Source organism: Mauremys reevesii, linkage group 11 (genome assembly GCF_016161935.1).
Source record: "Mauremys reevesii isolate NIE-2019 linkage group 11, ASM1616193v1, whole genome shotgun sequence".
In the NCBI taxonomy this organism is placed as follows: Eukaryota; Metazoa; Chordata; order Testudines; family Geoemydidae; genus Mauremys; species Mauremys reevesii.
This window is the reverse complement of record NC_052633.1, coordinates 43,590,135-43,609,055: the sequence shown is the minus strand read 5'-3', so window position 1 is coordinate 43,609,055 and position 18,921 is coordinate 43,590,135. Positions and strand designations below refer to the sequence as shown.

Genomic DNA, 18,921 nt, shown 5'->3' with positions numbered 1-18,921 from the left:
GAACTCTAGGTACAGTAAGTCTTCCCCCTCTCCCCGCAATTCATGATCATAGAAGATCAAAAATGCATCATGAGTCAATCCTGTGGTTATGCTCCCACAAATAGACCTACTGAAGCCAAATGAGTGTCTTTCTACCTTAAAGGAAAACTTGCCTTCTCCAGGGGTCTGTGCAAAATATGTAATCATGAATAAACTTTGACCTGCCTAATAGTTTAATAGCTAACCTATAAAAACAGATTTTTAACTCAAACTGGTGTTTGTGCCCAGCAAGGTAAGGTAGGTTTGTTTTAGAAAAGGCTACACAGTATTTTAAACATGGGTTCTCTTTACATCTATGCCTCGCAATTGTTTTTCCATTTTCAAAATTATTTAAACTTCACACACATTTGGCCTTTATTTGCTTTTTGTTGATGTTATTTCCATCAGAAGTACAGAATCATGAAACAGAGGTTGCATAAGATATTTATGCTAAAGGAAGAAATCCCACAGAATTTTATTTTGGGTCTGTGTCACTCATTGCAGCCTCTATTATGGCCTTTGTAGGTATGTTTATACCTGTGCATACTGAAAGACAATTGTAAAGCTTTGACATCAGTTAGACTGTTCATACCCGTACGAATAGTCTGATTGGCCCCACAACCTGTATATATTTCCAGGAAATTGAGGGGTGGGCCCTATGGAGCTTCCTCATATGAGTAAAGGATGTAGGATCAGGCCCCTATTTAGTACCATTAAAACCTCAAGCCCTCTGATTTTGAAGCCATGTAAGTCATCTGCACCCTACATATGGTACATAAAGGGAGTATATTTTCAACACATCTTTTTCTAAAGCAGATTTGCCAAGCCCTGCTGCCCAATAAATTCAAGTTTCCTGAATTCAGCAGCATAGTTTGTTTCAATTATTAAAATTTATTATTGTATTTTATGTGGCTACATTTAGAAGAAGGCTTGATGTTTTGGCTGGATTACAGACCCACTGTCACCTCTTCAGGTGATGCACTGTATATTAGTTGGATGTTGGCTCTGTGTCTGGCTGCAAAGTGGGAGACTCAAACCTTCAAAGCTAGCTTTGAGTCTGCCCACCTGAGGGCTTCATATAGCAACAAAATGCCTTAAAACTAATCTGGGGCAAATAAATCTATTGGGAAGTGACAAAGCAGACCTGGACCAGTGAGGCAGGCAGTGTATATTTTGAACAGTTTTTTAAAGAAGTGTGGAACCAGCATCTTTATAGAAGTGAATATTCTCTGGTCTGACTGAGCTGTACACTGCACAAGTCCAGGAAGGCAAGAGCAGGGGAAAGTCACATTTGCATTTTGCCCAATACTGCATCCAGCTGGTGATAGACCAGAACTTGGAGCAGGACAGAGTAGCCTTCAGACTCAGACTGCTGTCTTCTACAAGATTACCAGTGGCCCACAGGAGCCCTTGTAGCTGCTGGGGATGAGACAAGTGCAAAGTTGGCCCAGCCACCTGTACTGAAACTGGCAGATGCATAATTTAAGGCCAGAAGGGCTCATTGGGATCATCGGCCTTCTGTATGATACATGCCTTACAACTTCTTCAAAATAATTCCTAGAGCACATCTTTTATCCTTTTAAGGATAAAATCAAGACTGGATGTTATCAGTGATGGAGACTCCCCCACAACCCTTGGAAAATTGTTTCAGCAGTTAATTACTCACCGCTTAAAAAAAAAAAAAGGACACCTTGATTCCAATCTGAATTTGTCTAGCTTCATCTTCCAGCCATTGGATCATGTTACACCTTTCTCTGCTAGACTGAAGATCCCCATTATTAAATATCTGTTCCCCATGTAGATACTTACAGGCTATGTCAGCCCTGAACCATTTCTTTGTTGATCTAAATAGACAAGGAGCTGAACTCTGTCTATCAACCCAGCAGTCATGTACAGGATGAGGGGATAGAAGCCCTAAACACAAGGGGAATTCTTTAGGGGCAACTGAGTTTGTTTTCAGTCTGGTGGGTCAGCACAATGCACATTTAGCTGTCCACCTCTGTAATTAGGAAGTTCCTGCTCCAAACAGGGACTTCTGCTTGGCTTCTGACTTAACATCTACATGTTCTCTCTACCCAATTGGCTGGTGAAAATACCATTGGTGCCCACAGATGAGGTAGACAGACCTAAAATGTCTGTCATTTGCACCCATGATTGGTTACAAATGCTTGCACCTGTAGTTGATTGCAGGGGCAAAATTAGAGGCTATTTTTGGAAGTCTAGCCATTAGAATCCTAACATATTACCACCACAAAGAGCACAATTCTCCACTATCTTGCCCATTGTGTAGTTTTTATCTGTGAATGCAAAATAAGTGTAAAATTTTACTGTTCCAATTTGGGGACATTTTACACTGTAGAAGTCTTCATATGATGCAATGTAGAGGAGAATCAGACCCACAATTTCCAATTGATCATCAGAAAAAAGTGTGTTGAGTTTAGCCAACAAGTGCATAGGAGAAGATGTACAGGTCCTTAAACACACACTATATAGTATGAAGGATCTAGTATTCTGTAGATTTATGTATCACCAGAAAAGCGTTTGAGTATTTACAATGGAAGAATGGCTACATTTAAAGTTTAATACATGAAAAGCAACATCCCAAAACAAGGGTTGTTTTTTTACTATGCAGGAGCTCCATAGTTGTGCCCGGAAATCTAAGGGTATCCCATTTCCCTTACACTCAGTCTTCTTACAAAAGACCCTCAACCAAGCAATCATCCTTTTCATAGATATTGTTTTCTGCGGCGCTAGCATGAGACTAGTAATATGGACATTTACTTTTAACTATTAAACATTACCATGTTGATTTGGTCTTGCACACAATGGGAGTTTTTCCCCCCCAACATTTACCTGAATTAATTTCAGGAACTGGAAATCCAATGTTTAATTTTCCAAGCATTACCACCCATTGATGTCTGGGTGGTTTAGAATGGCTGAAGTAATGAAGGAGAGATTATGTCAAGCTATTAATAGTTTTTAGATTCCATAGCAATACAGGGGAAAGTGATAGTTTTAACTCCCCCCAAAAAGTAAAATGGTTCACTTTCTTCCAAATCCTTTTCTTCTTTTTCTAATGGGGGTAGGAGCATCTGTGGGCACAACACAGCTTCCTGCAATCCTCTCTTGAAGTTTTGTTCTAAAGAAGCCTGAGCTATTCTTCTTCCAAAAAGATAGTCCCTTGTTTTAAGAACACATTGCAACAGGCCAATAGATAAAATGTCAAAAATCAGCTAGAGAGTGAATGTTTTACAAGCTAGAATCAATATTTATTATATAGATTTAGATGCACTTATGGACTATGAAGTGTCCTGAGCAAGTAAAATTTTTGCCTACAAGTATAACAAAGACTTCATTAAATGCTTTCCCCAAAAAGGTCTGTTTTGCTATAATAGAATATTAAGTGATTTGAATTTTGTCTAATTATCTTTACCTTGAAAATTTACTATTAGGCTTTTCCTTCTGTTCTTGTAACCATGATAATTGTTGTCTTTTAATATAGCTATCAGTTTAAAAATATCTTCATTAGCATAAAATCACTAGTCAGTTTTGATGTTGTTCAAAGGGCTGAGACACATTGACTGATGGACTAGCTGAGATGGTTATTTCCATGCTATGGTAAACTGAGTGATTAGCCGCTAATGTGTTTAATAGAGAGGAATTGCTCAATTCCTCTGAGTTTCCCCCTGGTTTTAAATCCATACCTACATGGCTTACCTGAGGAAACTGATTGCATAGCACTATGTGAGGTAGAGTCTTACATATTCCAGTTCCATTGCAGTGGATAGGGATTTATATGGAGGTTTTGCTTTTCTGAAGCATGAATGAAGTACAGATGCTAGATAGGTCATTTCCTCATCAGCATCAATGCTAATACAGCCTACAGACTGCTGTGAATCAGATGTGGGCAGATTTACTGGCAGACATCCAATGTAGACATGGGAACTCCCCTGGTATTTGCTCAGTGAGGTCCAAAATCTCCTGAAGAAAAACCTGTAAAAAAACTCCACATTAGACATTCACAATTTTGGCTGCATGCTCCCTTTAGGGGTGGGGAGAAGGGGAAAGGGATTTGAAGCAGGCCCCACGGAGCAGGGTAGGGCTTCTCCACAAGTTGCTAGGCCAGCCTCTCTACAGTATTCCCCTCCCTACTGCCAGCAAGACTACGCTCTTCTCCCTCAAGCTCTTTTCCACCCCCACATCTGTACAAAATCCCCTGATCTGATAGGAGAAGCAGACTCAGCATCATTTACCCCACACAGATCTCCCAAGTCTTCATGAGTACTGCAGCCTTTTGTTCCCCTACATTCGGTCTTCCAACCCACAGGCTTCCCTCTGTGCAGAGTAGCCATGCAAAGGCAATTTTAGATTTTGGAAAAGGACAGCATACCACAGAGCCATTGATGCCTCTCCCTTAGTAATCTATCACTAATCAACTGATGGTTATCCATGTTGTTTAGGAGTGTGAAACAGCCGCTGTTTGTGCCATTGAGTTTTGTAAAGGGACCAAAAAACAGCACCGACGCAAAGTCGATTTTAAATCTTTTTTTAAAAAAAGCCTTACAAAACATTAAGAACAGAAGGGCAATAATAGAAAAGTAGGCTATGTAGATCCAGACAGAAAAGTCTGGGAACATACAGAGCCGAGTGATGATCTTAGTAACACTTAAGTCAATGGCATTATCCCAGATTTACACAAGTACAAGTCACAGCAATGTTTGTCTCAGTATAATTTATATATGTTCTTCTCTTAAAGTCTCAAGTACAGTCACAACACGTGTGTACAATTCCTTAAACAATTGCTTTAGCGGTCTCTGAAGAGTCATACCATGAAAATCAGGACATACAATGGAGAAGATGTCTGCATCAGCTAAGCATTACAAAGGGCCATATCCTATCCTACCCTATTGGTACAGCCAGTACATTCCCACCGCTTTCAATGTGGTTGAGAGAGTGGAAGTCAGTGCTGAATCTGACTCATGGAGTTTAGGTATCCAAGGTCTGATTTATGGCAGACCTATTAAAGCAACAGATTTTCTACACACTGCTTCTTCCAGCAACATTTTTTTGCTTCTTTGTTGCATTAGCCTTGTCACTATCACTTCAGGTGTCCTTTATTGCTCATAGGGTCAAGAAATACATATTTTAAACTGATTCATTACCCTTAAAACACTGCACACCTCAGTACATCCACCTCCACCCTCACAGGTGGTCACATGGCAACCCTCAGCCTGGAACCAGAGAGAACTTCATTCAGAAATCAATATTGAAAATAATCCATTTTCTAGCCATTAAATAATTCACATTTTCCTGCCCAATATGATCATTCACATAGTATTATGGCAGTGCCCAAAATATGCAAGATTCTGTACAAGTAGAGCCAGACCCTTGGACCCAAGAAGCTTACAATTTAGAGATGAGAGACAAACCACACCAAAACAACCAATGTAATATTCAGGGTGGAGTTACTATGCCTACTCCTAAACATATACCTGCCAATACTTCGTTATGTCTATATGTGGCAATATCCACATGGAATTTACTGTAAATTCCATCTCTAATGGGTGCACATGTACAGCACTTAAAAGGTCTGAAAGCTTGAGATCTTCTTGTTAAGTTCACAGCTTAGCATTTGGAAGCGTTATAGGAAATCTTTTCTCCTCCCTACTCTTGACCCTTTGAAAAAAATTCACACACTTAGTATCATATGTAGAGTGATAGATGGAAGTGCTTTTCCCCCCTGTTTGCCTGCCATTCCTAAAACCAATGACATTATTAACCTCTGTTTTCCAGCATCTAATAAAACTGTTTTGCTTGTGACATCCCAGAATAAATGCATCCTGGAATATTCTGTTTGGAGTTAAGGTATGCAAGAAGGAAAAATAATGATATGAATGATAAATGGAATAAAGATTTTAGGGAAATTTTATTGTATTTAATTAATCTACCATTTTTACTAAGTTGCTTTCAAGTGAAATGGCTTTTTACCAACTCCTTTTGAAAAGGTTAGAAGGGTATTCCCTGAGCTACAATCATTAGCATATAGATGTCTCTAAGTGTTAATTTCTGTTTTCATTGAATGACTGTAATTTAAAATGAGGCCCTTGCAAATCAGTTAACTTTGGCCATTTGAAAAAAAGATAAGAAAAATGGACTCAAGCATGAACCCCAGCAAAACCTGCTTCTTAAGGATAAATATGTCACTATTTAAGAGTCTTCATTGCTACATGCTGCATGTGATAGATTTCAGGAATATTATGGAGAAGGGTGGGTACTAGGATTAGAGTCCTATTGCTAGGTGATGAAATCCATTAATAGGGTTAACAATAACAAAAAAGAGAGGTTATTTTTTCAGTTCATTTTTTAAAAGAAAGTTGAAAACCAGCCTAGAAATTAGAGCTATGGCAATTAGTTTTATACCTACAGCAAAACCCATTGAAATTTTTCCTTTTCAGTTTCATGTAATAAAAAGGGAGAATAATTTAGAGCCTGATCCAGCTCCTAGTGAAATTAATGGCACAGCAGCCATTGACTTCAGAGGGATCAGGACAAGGCATATTTTTAGGTTTTAGTTTTAAACTATTTAATATATGTGTGGTGTGAAATGCCGTAGGCCCTTTCAAACACTTGTGCAACAAAGCATGAACCACATCATGCTCCTTAACAGCAGAAAGATTCTATTCAGCCTGTGTCCCCATCGGACATACACATGCATATATAAATAGTAAATATTTATACAAATTGTTTATATTTATTAGATGCAACATGCATACCCTGCCTATAGTTAAGGTCACCTGACACTTCCTATTTTAAAAAACGACAGAGTCCTGCATCCGACGAAGTGGGTATTCACCCATGAAAGCTTATGCTCCAATATGTCTGTTAGTCTATAAGGTGCCACAGGACTCTGTCACTTTTTACAGAATCAGACTAACACGGCTACCCCTCTGATACTTCCTATTTTAAGTTGCTTATATCTTTGACAAAGTTCAACCATTTGGGCTAATGCTTTCCATGCTGAATTATTTGGAAAATGATTTGGCTGTTGCAGAGAGTAAGATTAGGGAAAAGATATGTTGTTTTGCCCATGATAAATAGTCTTACCACTGTTTTAGAAGTTTAGTGTCTACGTGCTTTCGAGTGGAAACTTGAAATTTAGCAGATGTGCAACTGAATCTAACACGATAGCTGCTTATTCAGATCAGACTAGTACAGCAAGTTGATACTGCTATGCATGGTTGCTATTAACAGCTGGATTTGATCCAGCAATTTAGAGGTTAATGCACTGTAGACATTACAAGCCTCCAGAGTCATGCAGACCCTGTGTCTGCTGAAGAAAACAGAGGTACATGAATTTCTCTCATCAATGAGGATACATGTATTGTAGGCAAAACCTTACTTATGAGTTGATTTGCATTAATGGACTATTTGTACGAGTAAGAACTGGTTACCTCTAAAAGGGGTATAGGATCAGCCCCTTTGATCCTCATGCAAGTAGCAAGTTTATCCAGTTCCACGCTGATTGAACAACTTTATATCTGCAACACTTCAATAATTGCATGAAAGTGGCAGATTTACCCATTAAGGTGCTTTTATTTGTTGATGACCAAGCACTAGTTGCTCTCTCAATTGATGACATTCAATTTAGAATGGATCACTTCAGTCATGCAGTTAATCATTTTGGTTTCACAGTCAGCCTAAATAAAACTGAAGTACTGTACCAACCTGTACCAGGAAATGCATAGGTCTACCCAATTATGATCAACAGTGCTCTTCTCAAGTCCATACAGAAGTTTTTCCACCTGTGAAGTGGCATTCTAGGACTGCCTACAACCGATGAGGAGATTACCCATCCCATAGCCAAGGCCAGCTGTGCATTTGGAATACTGTCACACTGCCTAGGGAACAGGGCAGTCAAAATAAGCACTAAGCTAAATGTATATTGGGCAATGCTCCTATATGACTGAGACATGGACAACATGCCACCACCACATTAGGAAACAATCAGCGCCTTAAGCAGTCTTGGGTTTGTTTGCAGGGACAAGATTCCCTATATTGAAGTCCTTAATCCTTGGCAGAAGTCTGGCATTCAAAGCCTGCTTATAAAAGCTCAGATGCTTTGTCTGGACATCTCATCCATATGGCCAACTTGAAAATATGCAAGGCCATATTTTATGGCTAGCTAAAGCAAGACACCTGTTCTCACGGTGGCCAGTACAAACAAAGAAGTCAAATTGAAAGCATGTCAGGTTGACCCCAGGAAGTGGGACACAGCCTACAAACAGAGCAAGATGGTGGCAGATCTGTCATGTTGCCATTAACTGCTTTGAAGCAAGACAATCTTTTATGTGAAAACAAACTGCACAAAGTAAGGATACAACAGCCTGGAATAGCCATGGACAATCTTATCTGTCCTATATGCAATTGTTTGAGACTCTCATTAGGCGAACATGTATATGCAAGATCAGACCATAGTGTTTTGCTGAATCCTAGTATGTTGACATCAGCTTGAGACTACAGCATCATCATGTAGTAAGCTTACAAAATAGTGCATATCTACAGATCATTCCCCACCCCCCATCCATCCTAGTTTAAAATTAAAGACTTTGAGGAAAGAGTTTAGCATGCACTTCTTATTCCAACCTCAAATCAGTCTTCACCAATGCAAATAAAAAATTAAAAGCAGAGGGAAGCAATAAGTTTTGTAGAAATTTGTATTTAAAAATGTCAGATGAAATTTCTGCAATTTTCTCCACCAACAAAATTTGTGTTTGTTTTTTTAAAATACACACACACACAGAGCCTGGCACTCCCCTTCCCTCCAACAAACAGCACATGCAGACTTCTTGTGCTCTGCTCCTAATGTGTATATTCTTTAGAAACGCAGATAATCAAAAAAGAGTCACAAGGGACACAAAGTAATAACATTAACTAATGCCATACAGTAATGTTTATTTAACAAATCTGTGTTGCACGCCTGACATTTCCCCTGGTATCAATTTATTTTGTTTTGCTTTTCTCTGATAGCAGCACAAATGCATTTAAAATGTAAACTTATTTTACACATACCAAAGTGTATACACAAACAAAAACATATACATCTTTTTAATGTCTTGTGGGAATACACACTAGAGATGTGCAGAAAGCCCAGTGGCCAAAGTAAACAATCTAGATTATGGAAAATGTTCATTTTTAGCGGTTCTAATAGCTACTACAACTGCATCTATCATTGCACAGTATATCACTGCATTGTGTTAGATACAAGTGTTGCAAAGTGACAAAATGATTCTGTACATCAGAGTCCAATCGGAAATGAAATTTGCAAAGGGAAGAGGAGGGGATCGGAGAAGTCTACCCAGTCCATTCACACTGGCAGTTTGGAGAGTTTACACTTGGCAATTTTTAGAAGTAATTAAAAGTATCCAGCAATTCTCTGAACAAAAATAGGACACTCTTCTCCTGCCAAACCTTTTACTGCATAACTTCCATTGTCATCATTATAACCCTTAGTTTTCAGTCCCCTCTTCTCATCTGCCTTAATTTTCAGCATCAATTCATTTCTTCATTTAGAAAGCCAGCCCAGCCAACTGGCCTCTATTTAAATAAAAGAATAAATCATTTTTTCTCTCTTATTTTGCCCTCTTTGTTGTCCACTGCCCAAGACATCCTACTCTCTTGGCCTTCCCCAGTTCACTAAATCATTAATAAATTATAAAATCTGTGCTTTCATATCTAAGAAGTATATGGTTTAGAGTCTTATGGACAATGACCAGAGTAATCATCCCCTCTCATTCAGCTGCTGTCTCCCATAAGTCCTTTGCTCACAGTATGAAGAGGCACGACCTCACCCCCACATTAATAGGAAAGATTATCCTTTCCAGCTCAGCAATACCCCTGGCACTAACGGCAGTTTCACTTACTGTCACCAAACTAGCTGCTGCCAACCTAATGCAATGTCCGACTACCTATATAACCCTCATTTATAATTTAGATCTGTTTGTTTCCATGGAAGGGGAGGGAACCCCCCCACACACACACACACACTCAACCTGCTTTTCCACTTCTAACAGGGATTAGGAACCTTCTGGTGTACAAAATTCTGGTCAGAGGTTCTGTCGTAGCTAAAAATGCACATTTACTGTAACCTAGATGGTTTACTTTGGTCACTGGCCTTTTGGAACATCTCCAGTGTGTATTTCCACAAGATATTAAAAATAATATCTATGTTTATTATATTGAGTATACACCTTGGGAGGTGTAAAATAAGAGAAAGGTGTCAAACATACAGAACTGGGTTTTGAATCCAGTGAGGACACCTCCCAGTTCCATATGAACCCTGTGATGCTGCAGGATTGAAGATTACCATTTGCATGATTGTTGCTACCACTGTTATACAATTGCAACACATTTTATGCAAAGTGTATCATGTAAGGTCTCAATGGAAAAATTACAATCTGTCCAGTATAAAGTATCCTGTTAAAATGCATGTATCATCTTTGTATCTGAAGTTTTGAATATTGTGTTTCTTGGCAAGTACACAACCAAACACTTGTAAATCTATCTGGGGTGTTCTCTCAAACCTCAGGAATAGACAGCTGTGCGTTGATAGCCCATTGAGACCACTCATCCCACCCAGTAGGCTTTTCTTGTGGATGCCTCAGAAAGCCAGGAGTCACTGGCAACTCCTGTGATTCAGAAACATACTAATGTTGCTGCCATAGAAGGATCCAGAATGGGCTGCTACCATATGACATGTTATATTTTGCCCAGCTGCCTACTAAAGAGGGGGGAAACTATTCCCCCATGGTTTTTGTCCTTGAGAACATACTGTATATCATTCAAAGATGATATATGTTACCATATACAATGGATCATTTAAAATCTCATTTCAATTTGGGTCAACGAAGTTAACAGTTATGTATGTTTAGTTTATCGGGTACCCGATACACATGTTAAAAATCTTGTGCACACTAATTCCATAAACTTTAAACTAAAATTTCAATGAAGACTTTCAGCAAGTATAGAAAATTCATCATTTTACATAGTGCAAGAGTTGGCTAGTAACAAGTTTCTGCTAGCACATGGTCAAATGCCACAATCTCTGCTCCTATTATGTAGTATGTTCATATTCTAGGTCATTTTGCACTTGTCAATTTAAAAAGATTACACTAATTTGATCTGATGCCCTCACCCAATCCCATGGCATTGCCTCAGTAGGATTCTCTTCTCTCCAATAAGCCATTAGTAGGGCTCTATGTCTTTCACAGAGGTTTCAGAAGTCATGGATTCTGTGACTTTCTGTGACTTCTGCAGGGGCCAGTATGGCTGATCCCAGGGCCAGCTGCTCAGGTAGCTCCTGAGACAGCCACACCAGCCGCTGCTCTGGTAGTCCCAGGACAGATGGAGCAGCTGCAGTCCATGGCCCCTGGCAGCTGGTGACACTGCCCCGCACCGACAGCAGAGCCAGCCCCCTCCCCAAGATTTAATCGCAGATGTTTATACTATAAGTTATGGACAGGTCACAGGCTATGAATTTTTGTTTTTTGCCCATGACCTGTCCATGACTTCTACTAAAAATTCCCCATGACTAAATCGTAGCCTTAGCTGTTAGCTACTAAAGATGAACCCATGCATTGAAATGATGCCTCATCTTAGAAATGATAAAAAAACCCACAAACTTTCCAAGTCAACTACTACATACCTCCACCAGTGTAGCACGATTTATTTGGTTCATCGTGCTGTAGTCGTCAATTCTGCTCTTTTTGCTCTCCCCACAACAGAGCCCTCTGATGTAAAATTGCTGGAGTTGCTGCTTCCAGGGATGAAAAGAACTTTCCAGTCTTACATATGCTTATTTCTATTGCCAACTATCTAGGTTGTTATACCACCATTGTGATGAGTGTATCTGAGGTCTTTATCATTTCCCCCCTCTTCCCAAAAAACCTCTCACCCAGACCTCTCAATTGCTGGAATGAGATTGGATTTACTGAGCCAATTATAAACATACTTGTTTACTTTTCCCTCCATAGTAGTGTTAGCACTAGACTAAAATCCATTATTAAAGTCACTCCATTCCCCTCTCTGCTACAGACATTATGCTAGTCTGCCCATGCAAAGACCATCAGCCCATATTCCTAGATCAGCCGAGGTGGCATCTTACTGCTAGGGATATACTCTAAGGACTGACTGCACTGATTCCACAATACATTCATCTGTTCATCTGTGACAAAATACTTATTAGGCTGTTCACTGCCTTCTCCTGGGTGGCCTGTTGGATCAGTTCAAATGCGTGATGTCACCTTCCAGTAGATAAAGCCTCTAGAACATACCAAAACCAGATTTTGCCCTTTGAGGGAGTAATATGTTCCCTGGTTTCTATTAACTGTAGATGCACCCCCTGGCTACATATACATTTTTTGGCTTGGATACATAAATCTTTTTTAAAATTTATTTAACCCACTTCAATTTGTTATTCTTTGTTTTATAACTCTTATGTAGGCCATTAGGACAGTAGAGTAGAGGGCATTACAGGATGCAAGCTTAAAGGAAAAGTCTAAATATACAGAAAAAATATAAATGCCTTAGGACTAGATCTAGTCTGGAATTGTTCAACACAACATGGCTTTGATAAATCAGCATTTTCCAGAGAAACCAAGAGTTTCCACAGGAATGCATCAGTTTCAACAAAACCTTCTAAAGGGCAAGAAGGAGTTTGAGCAAAACAGGGAGGGGAGCAGGGAGAGATGACATGGAAACATGTTTATTCACATAACATCCCATATAAAACAAAAAAGTGTCAAATATTAACATTACAGTACACACACAGAAGGTAAAAAGAGTCAGACCCTAAGCAACCCTTACACATGGATCACCAAGGCATCACCACCAAGTTAAATTTTGACACCTTTCAGTTTTAGGTTAAGTCAGTTAATAAAAAGTATAGTCAATCTGCAGCACACAAAACAGACCCAGCCCATCACACCCCTCATCCCCTGCTACTCTGTCCTTGTCAGATTTCAAAACAAGGAGTTTGGCCTAACCCAGTAAGAGATCGGCCAAGCAGGAACCAGGCTGTATGTGGGCACTGTATCTCACACCCAAAACAAATTGGGGCTTGAAGAAAACTAGTCCCAAACAGCTGCTGCTTAAAAAAAAACACAGGGGCAATGGAGGGGGAAAAAATGAAACTTCTTATCTAAGGCCAAACAGAATGCCACACATACCACAGAGCTGCTTCTTTCTCATGGCTAGCAAAGGAACAGCTACCTGACCCTTCCAAGACAACCAGCTCCCCAGCTGCACACAACTCCTGTCCACCGGAGGGGAGGTAACTAGTGAAAGGAGCACAGAATTCCCCAGGGAAGAAGAGTCTCTGCAGATCCTCAGCATGCTGCTGAGGGACCACTGCCTGAAAATCAGAAAGGACCTTATTCTGCCCCCTGCCCCCCAACCATGAGCAATCCATCCAGCTTCCATCCCCACCAACCATCAGCAATGGGACTGCTTGATCAACCCAGCCTGGTTAAACAGCAGAAAACAAATTTATGAGAGCCTCAAAGTAGCTCTTCCAAGAGCCATGGACTAGAAAACACTTGGTCAGACTAAATACTTTGCAGGAGTCCCCAGGCATTGAAAATGCCATTGTAGAACAGTGGTAGAACCTTTTATAGAAAACCCCATTGTAGAACTTTTCTGCCAGATGTAGTCAGCAACAATAAGGGCCAAGTTCAATATCTAGGAGTTCCTCCTAAAAGGACTGGCTTGAAACCCCAGTAATCTGGGAAAACTCATCACCCCTGGGTGCCCCTAAGGATGTGTCTACACTGTAATTAGATACCCACAGCTGGCCTGTACCAGATGACTCGGGCTCACAGGGCTTGGGCTAAGGAGCTGTTTAATTGCAGTGTAGACATTAGGGCTTGGACTGAAGCTTGGGGTCTAGTACCCTGCAAGGTGGGAGGGTTCCAGAGCTCGGGCTGCAACCTGAGCCCACATGTCTACACTGCAGATAAATAGCCCCCTTAGCCCAAGTCAACTGGCACAGGCCAGCTGTGGGTGTCTAATTACAATGTAGACATACCCGGAGAGGCAATACCTCTCCACCCACAAGCACGGAGTCTGCATGTAATAAAAGGAAAAAAATCTTATTGGAAAGGGAACCCAGAATTAATTTGGGAAAACACCACTACATGTACCATATTCAAAAGCATGAAACCATAAGCCAAAAACCACCCCACAGTATTTTGGGCAACATCCTTTGCCCAAGTTTCCCCATTTTGGGGTGGGAAAGTCCAAACAGTGTCTCTCTAACACACCAATCCCGTCTCCCTCCATTGCACCCACTCACAATTGGTTGTCCTTAGTGAGCAAAGTCCCAGAGTTGCATTCACATAAGTCCACCTCCAACCCTAAAAAGACAGAACAAAGAAAAAAGGGGGGGGTTGAACAATGCTGCCACTGCCTCTGCAACTACCTCACTGCTGCTTTCTCTGCCTCTGCTGTCCTCTTGCTGCCACTTCTGCAGTGCTGCATTCAGAGGTTCCCCCACTTAGCCCAGCTCTTACTAATTCCACCTTTTAGTGATTTCACTGTGTAGTGGGGGAAGCTCTGTGTTGCTGCCTCTTGGTTATCTTGCACTGCAATACTGCCCCATACAAGGTCCAAGCCTTAGCCTCTAGACCTCCTCATCAGTGATTTCAGCTCTAGTAATCACTGAACAAAAGCAAGGATGCTCAACTGAGTAAAAACAAAAATGATTGAAAGTACTGATGTGCAGAGGGTCAAATTGTGTCTAGTACTCTTCAGAGTCCACATCATCAGTTAGGCATATCTGTGCCCAGCCCCTCTCAGCTTCAATGGGATTTGGCATTCCTACTGCCTTCTTAACAAGGGAGAGTCAATTTAGGGTGACACTTTTAATCAGGCCAACTAAGTATAGCTCTGCTTCCCTCAACTCATACAATAAAGATAACAGTTCATTACCTGTGTATTCAATATTAAAGTGAATTGTAACCCAAAACCAGCCCCCCCCCCAAAAAAGTAGTGGGCGATGGGCCTCTCATCCAGGAGCCCCCAGGGAGATCCAGACACACTAACTAGTGCAACAATATTGAGGCAAGGTTGTTTGCAATCCAAATCCAGCCCCAAAAAGTAAGTCAAGGAAGAAGCCAATGCCATTTCTGCAGCAGGCCCTGCACCCTCTCCTCATCCCACTCCCAGTTCTTTAACATCTATTGTTCAGATACTCCCCACCCCTCAAAAACCCAACATTAATCCCAGAGATTCCTGGGATAGGGCACACTCACCGTCTTCCATCTGTATGTAACATTGCTGGTATCCTCTGTGCCAGCACCGCCTCACCAGGTCTTCCACAGCTCAGCCCTCTGCCCAAGACATATAAAATTCAAACCCCTTCCAGGGTAACTAAAAAGTCCAAAAGAAAATTCAGGCAAATCCAAATAATTTTTCTGCTTCAGTCTCTGCAGTCTCTTTAACAGTCTCTGCTTCCACTTAGAAACCCTATCTCAAGGATTCCTCCCACAGGAACCTATGCTACTGCCTGTAGGTTTCTCTCCATAGGAGAGTCCTGACTCCTCTGCAGAATCTCCCTGTATCTTGACTTGCCCCCTTTCCCAGGGCTTGCCACAGGGATCAATTCTGCCCATGTGATCTTCTTCCTCAGTCTGCCTACCCTCCCCAGATCCTTCCCAGAGAGGAGAAACTCTCTGCTCTCTCTCTCATGGATCTCCCTCAGCTGAGCTCAGCTCTGTTTATGTAGTCTTCTGCAGCTGAGATCAGTCACTAACTCTACTTCACCCAGATGGGATTACTAATTGCCCCAGCATAGCTAGATCAGGAGCTAGTCTAAGGGGTTACTGCTAGGTCATGGGCCAGACTGAGCCCAGCTTGCCTTAAAGGGCCAGCCAGCCTGTAACAGTGCCCCATTGCAATTGCTGGGGCAACAGAAGGGGACTACTGCATAAGAAGCCAATTGATTTGGGAAGAGAATGCCTGTTTGTATATTCACAAACAGGCAAAGTGCCCGCACATCACCCTCAGATGTGATAAAAGTGGAGATGTCATCTGCATAGGTCAACGGACAGACTGGGAAAGCATCCAGCACCCGTGGCACAGAGAGGCTGGTCACTTGGCTCCAGGCTCAGGGCATAGAATACCCCGGGCAGAGGGCATTCCTGATAAATGCCTTTGCATACTGGGAAGTAGCAGCTAAGACCCCCATTAATCTTTAAAACACTAAAAATGGTCTGATACAATAAAAAATATGATGTAAACACTGGCCAAATCCCAAGTGCTTTTACATTTTTTAAAAGATAGCTTTTGACAGAGTTCACCGTGGCTTTTGCCTGGTCCACTAAAATAAACCCCACATGCAGATTAAGAAGTTTGCTTATAGTAAAAATACCACAAATTAAAAATAAGTTATCAAAAATACAGCAGTTTAGAGATACAATATGTTTGATCAAGGTGCATCAAAGAGTCCATTTGCCTATTTGCTAAAACCCCGGATAGGATTTTATAATCAGAACAGAGATGGGAAACAGGTCTCGTTTCCCTAAATCATAAAGGTCCCCTTTACATGGCAGCAGGGGCAATTAGTGACCCGTGGCATGTGAGGGGCACCTTCTTCTCCTGGACACATTTCAACACTACCAGGAAAATATCAGAATCAATAAGATTCCAAAAGTGTTTATAATATTCAGAGGGCTGTCTATTGAAACCTGGGGTATTACCCATAGAGAGCTGCAGGACTGCAAGAGAGCTCCTACAAAGAGAGGTGCATTTGGATAGCACATCTCCTTGCCACTTGGACTGGGAAACACCTGGTACAGCTCATCCATTACCTGGACATCACAGGCTTCAGGCAAATACAGAACTGTAAAAGGAAACAGCTGCTCTCCAGATCTCTGCAGCATCAGTCATTAGATGACCACCAGGTAGCCGAGACTGTGAATCTTCTGGTGATCCATAGTCTTTTTCTCTAAACCAAAAATTAATAAATAAAACCTTGTGGGAACATCGGTGTCATGCAGCTGGGTGAAACAAGCCCAAACCAGGACTTCCTAAACCTTCCCCCTCAGTAAGGACCTCAGATGCTGGTATTTCTCTCACACTACTTGTCTGACTATAATTATGTCTCTCCCTTTTCCTGTGCATGCTTCCTACTGGCACTTTAATGCTAAACCATTGCAGAACTTGAATTTCACCTAGGCTGAGTTCTGGTAGCATTGGCAGCTGCAGAAGATGCCCTTGTGAGAGTCCCTGGGACAGTGGTGGGATGTCAGGAAAGCCTAGTACACCACAGAGAAGAGAGAAACAATGGAAAATAGGCTATCTGGAGAGACATGAGCCAAGGGGAAGTCAACATGCCCTGAACCATCCCTGAATGCTTCCTAACCTTACTCAGCAACTTCCTGAGAGAAAAATGTTTCCTGCAATCGATAAAGGTGTCTCTCAAAATAAGAGCAGCTAAATGGGCAAAGCACAGCAAATCTGGGAAACAGGCCTCAACCTCAACTCACTGCTCCACTTTAGTGCTACCTAAGAAATCACTGATCTCGTGCACACTTTGCCCACCCTCCTGTCCAGCTGACTGGCTGGGACATCAGGGACCAGCAAGGACTCAGAGGTCATCATCATCCTCTTCTTCACCTTCAGACTCCACAAGCTCAGAAGAGCATTGGGCTACTGCTGCAACACCCCCATCACTCACAAGAGAGATGCACTCCGTGGGAGTGCTGACATGTCTCTCCTCTCAGGAATGGCAGGCACAATGACATGTACAACCAGGGGCCTGAAGGATCACTATGCCAGGCATGGAGCCATCACCCAGAGCCATGTTATCTTGTTCCACAAGGCTCCACCCGCAGCCAGAGCTGACAGCTCAGAGGCCTCCAGCTGTTTGGCCTTTTTAATAACAGCCCCAGGCAGATCTGTTTCACTAGTCTGCTTCTCACCCCCATCTCCAGCAACTGTCTCCACTTGCTCTATGAGGAGGTGCTCCTCAGACTCTAGGACTTATTTCTGCTTGAGCACAGGTGATGGGGCCACAGTAGAGGGCTCCTCTACGGGGACTGTCCCCTGAACAGCAGCAGAACATCTAGGGAGAGGAGCGGGAGCAGATCCAAGTTGTGCAGACAGAAGCTTTGTCTTCTGCTGGCCCTATGATGTCCCTTCCCCCTTACTCCAGAGCCAGCGGTACATGGACATGATCCCCTCAGGTGACCAGGTTCACCACACAAGAAACATTTCATACTCTCAGTGGTGGCAAACACTGTATAATCTGTCCCATCTCCAGGGCTGCTTAGGGTCATTTAAAACCACATAAACCTGGTGTTGGGAATAACATGTCATACCTTATGTCTGGACTCTTACATGCTAGCAGGATCATCCAAACGGGAGAAACTACTTTCCCATAGCAGGAGAGATCAGACACCAGGGTCTCATTGCAAAGGAAAGGAGGGACTGGGAAAATCTGTTTTAATTACAGGGGTAAACAAAGGGAAAACGGGACAAAAGACTACTGACCCAGAGCCCTGCCAGGACCAAACAATTCACAAACTGCTTCTGGGTCAAGAAGATCACTATAGATTTGCTTGAGAGGCAGATTTTATGTTGGCACAGCCAATAACCTCACCTAAACTCAGCAATAGGTCCTCCACAGAACAGGATATGCAGGCACACATCAAACCCCAGGGTAAGAGTGCTAAACCCATCTGAAAAGGACCTCTGAATGAGTCCCCTGTGTCCCGCATAGGTAAAAAGCAGGGGGAAGGGAAACACCACCACCCAAAAGAAACAAACCAGTAACAAAGGAAACCCAAACTAACAGAAAGACGGCTTGTGCGCACAGCACATACCAAACACAGCCTCACTCTCAGAAAC

General features: G+C 41.8%; 1 protein-coding gene across 1 annotated transcript in view; it reads right to left on the bottom strand.

Annotated features, from left to right (window-relative positions):
- The window catches only part of FIGN (fidgetin, microtubule severing factor), a 442,763-nt gene extending 427,014 nt beyond the window's left edge, over positions 1 to 15,749 (bottom strand). The window contains exons 1-3 of the mRNA XM_039495345.1: positions 15,324 to 15,749; positions 14,366 to 14,426; positions 3,736 to 4,011 (exon numbers count right to left, since the gene is read on the bottom strand). Coding sequence (XP_039351279.1) covers positions 3,736 to 3,754 — 19 coding nt within the window. The 5' untranslated portion in view covers positions 3,755 to 4,011; positions 14,366 to 14,426; positions 15,324 to 15,749. The remainder of the gene's footprint in view (positions 1 to 3,735; positions 4,012 to 14,365; positions 14,427 to 15,323) is intronic.
- Positions 15,750 to 18,921: the final 3,172 nt, after the last annotated feature.